General features: G+C 53.4%; 2 protein-coding genes across 2 annotated transcripts, besides 2 other annotated features; both read left to right on the top strand.

The window, feature by feature from the left end:
- Window positions 1–189: 189 nt before the first annotated feature.
- Tco025E_04059 (uncharacterized protein) lies at window positions 190–1,530 on the top strand (the record flags this gene model as incomplete). Its single annotated transcript, XM_029370972.1, has 1 exon — window positions 190–1,530. One exon carries the CDS (start codon window positions 190–192, stop codon window positions 1,528–1,530), a length of 1,341 nt encoding a protein of 446 aa, XP_029228976.1.
- Window positions 1,531–1,591: 61 nt separating this feature from the next.
- Window positions 1,592–1,626: a microsatellite.
- A 318-nt stretch (window positions 1,627–1,944) lies between these two features.
- Tco025E_04058 (uncharacterized protein) lies at window positions 1,945–2,640 on the top strand (the record flags this gene model as incomplete). Its single annotated transcript, XM_029370971.1, has 1 exon — window positions 1,945–2,640. One exon carries the CDS (start codon window positions 1,945–1,947, stop codon window positions 2,638–2,640), a length of 696 nt encoding a protein of 231 aa, XP_029228975.1.
- Window positions 2,641–2,666: 26 nt separating this feature from the next.
- Window positions 2,667–2,709: a sequence feature (GA-rich).
- Between the last annotated feature and the right edge of the window lie 361 nt (window positions 2,710–3,070).

Raw genomic sequence — 3,070 nt, 5'->3', positions numbered from 1 at the left:
GGGGGGAGTTTTTAGCCTCATTCATGGTTGTTATTTGCCTCCTGAGCCGTCTAGTTTTGTCGAAAATTGCATTTGGACCCGACGTCCCGTAATTTTTCCCTCTCCCCCCCCCCCCCAAGTTTTTCCTTTCTTTTCCTGGTCTTCCTCAGCGTGGAAGTGCCGTTGGTTGTCAAGGCAGAGCTCCACACCATGGGGTTCAGTCACAGCAAGTATTCGTCAAACCCCACTTGCTTCACCGCGCTTACTAAAAGCCGGCCCAAGTTGACAGCGGAGGAGGTCCCGTCCTTGCAACTTATTCCACACTCCGTCTACGCCACGCTGTCGCTTCATGTGTATAGCAACCCCAACGGCCCCCCGGTGCCGAATGCGTGGGAGGTCCTTCTGACGGCGACGGACATAAACTTGGATAAGGAAGGATACTTTAGCGTAGCGTACATCAATAAAGAATTGCGGCACTGCATCATTGCCCAGCGGGGGACGACAAACGCACTGAGCTTACGAGCGGGTGTTTGGACGTACTTTGACGAGCGCACCATCCTGTTTAGCTTGGCGCGACAGTTTTCAAAGCAAGTTCGCCTATACCTGAGCGTCACGCGGGGGGAGACACCCGAGTGGTTTATTAGCTATACTGGCCATAGCCTAGGCGCCGTTCTTGCGGCATGCCGGTCTGTAGAGGAACGCACGTACGCCATCACGTTTGAGTCGCCGGGGTGCAAGAACTTCATTGAGAAGACCATGAGTCCCTTGAAGGCGGACGATGCCGACATCATCACCTACCTCCGCTCCCCCAACCCAATCAATTCTCTTCGACCTCAGTGCGGGTATGTAGTTGAGATACCCGTGGAATCCGAAGAAAACGTTTCGTTGCAGCCTCGCGTGGTGTCTTCTTCCTCCATGTTGCGTCTACCTTCTATTCCTTCCCCGCAGGAGTTTATACGCGGCCAAATGCCTCGCATGGTTGGTATACCGGACATCCAGCAGTACGTCGGCAAGATTGAGCCACTTCTGCGTGAGATGCTGGAACACACGCAACAGGTTCATGCCATGATGGACATTCTTAGTCATTTTAAGGGCAACGATGAACCCTCCAATGAGCGCGTCGTGCTGCGTTGGCCATCCTCCCTGATGCAGTTTTTGGAGTACTATAATGCCAAAAAGGCACTGGAGGATACTATGAACCAGCAAACGAACCTTGGTGCCGCCTATGAGTCGTTGTTGAGGGACCTGTACGTCACGGTTGAGCGACCCAAGGATAGTTTGCCGCTACGATTCCTAGGCGGGGACTCGGTGAGGCTTCTGCGGTTGTGGTGGCAGGAGACTCCTGCAAGGCTGGCAAAGCTGCCGCTCACTCTGACGGATCATAAAGTACTCAACACCATCATTGTGGAGGATGATTGTATGTGCACGTCTGTCCTTACCGCGTTTCAGGCGAAACAATATCTCTCGTTGCTCGTTTTCAGGCCTGAGGTACACAAGGTGCTTTCTCAGCTGGAGTTCGATCCCCTGCTGGGAAGCCGCAGTAAACTTTGACGGGAGGCGGGGATTAAAATGTCAAGGAAAAGGGGAGCAAAAAGGCCAAGACCAGATAAGCAAAGAAAAAGGAAAGAAAAATAAATGAAAAAAAAAGGTAGTATGCTGGGGCCGATGGCCGCACTGGCTGACATCGCGGTGGAGGTCTAGGGTTAAGGTTGTGGTGGTACGGCGGATATCTACCAACCACTTTTCCTTTCCCTGATTCGCCTGGTCGTGTCATCGCAAGGATGTGGTGCAAGTGACAGAAGTGGTGGTGAAACTTTGTGGTGAGTGGGCCTTTTTTTCTTTTCTCCCCCCCGACTTTTTTTATTGCGTTTTTTTGCTGTGATTGGGTGCGTGTGCGGTGTTTCAAGGGGAGCATCATTTCAACTTTTCCCTCCTCCCTTGTCAGGAGTTCGGGTGGATTAAGTGATGGAGTCTGGCGGTGGATTTGGCTTCCAAGACATCTCGGCTCTGGCCGAGTTGTTGGACAAGAATCAGGGCTTCAAGCGCCCGGAGGGGCAAACGGTGGGTTACAGTCTACAAGAGGCGAATGCGGGGGGCGGCGCCTCCGCTGACGCCGCGGCCGGTGCGACGATGCAAGTAAAACCCTCAAGTATTCCGTTGCCCTCCACGGTCGTGGATCAGCAGCTACGCCTTCCAGTTCCGTCCGAGAGCCGTGAAGCCAAACAGCGACAGCTAAAGAAGCGTCAGTCCGCAAAGGCGAAGGGTTTTGCCATTTGGACGGACGAGGAACTAGCCGCCGCATTTCGTGCACGCCACGACGCTACGCTAAACCCAAAAGAAGATGCCGAAGAGCCAGAACACTCCATTGTGCATCAGGAAATAGTCACTGCAGAGGATGTTTACCTTGGGATAGACGCCATGAAGGCCGTTGGGGGACCATCTGGTCTGCTTGTAAAAGTCATCATGCCCAAGCTGGAGAAGGTTGCCGACTTGGCCATTTCCGTCGATCCATATGAGCTTCGTGTTTCCTCTTCCAAGTACTACCTGCGAGCTGCTCTGCCGCAGAAGGTCATCGCCGGCAGGGCCGATGCAAAGTGGGATGGCATCAAGAAGGCGTTGAATGTCTCATTGGTAGTGGATGATTCGGAACGGTTTTCATAGACATGTTTCTCCCCACCCACGCTTGATCCCTCCATCTCCATCTCCCTCTCTCTCTCTCTGTCTCTCGCTTCCTCGCCGTGTGCCTCTTCTGTACTTTTCTCTTTGCGCGATTCGTGGTTACTTTGGCTTCCTTGTTGCGGACACGGTTGCTACGCCTCCACCGCCAGAAACGCACACCCGCCCACACACCCACACGCACATGTGTGTGGTGGAATGAAGGCTGAACAGGGGGGAGTTAACAATGTAAACTTGGTAAAGGGAAGGAAAATACATTTCTGGAGGGAAAGGTGCTACCAAGTTTCATTCGTTTGGGAGCCTGAGTCTGCTTCATTTGGGGTTTCGTCGGCGTTGGCGGGGCCGTTATTCTCCCGCCCCTCTGGCGTGCGCGTGTGTGTTGTTGTTTTCATCCCTCTCATTTGGGTGATGGGCC

Source organism: Trypanosoma conorhini (assembly GCF_003719485.1).
Source record: "Trypanosoma conorhini strain 025E chromosome Unknown Tco_14.4_contig_00199, whole genome shotgun sequence".
Lineage (NCBI taxonomy): Eukaryota > Euglenozoa > Kinetoplastea > Trypanosomatida > Trypanosomatidae > Trypanosoma > Trypanosoma conorhini.
Note: the sequence above shows the minus strand (reverse complement) of the source record. Positions and strands in the feature narration are given on the sequence as shown.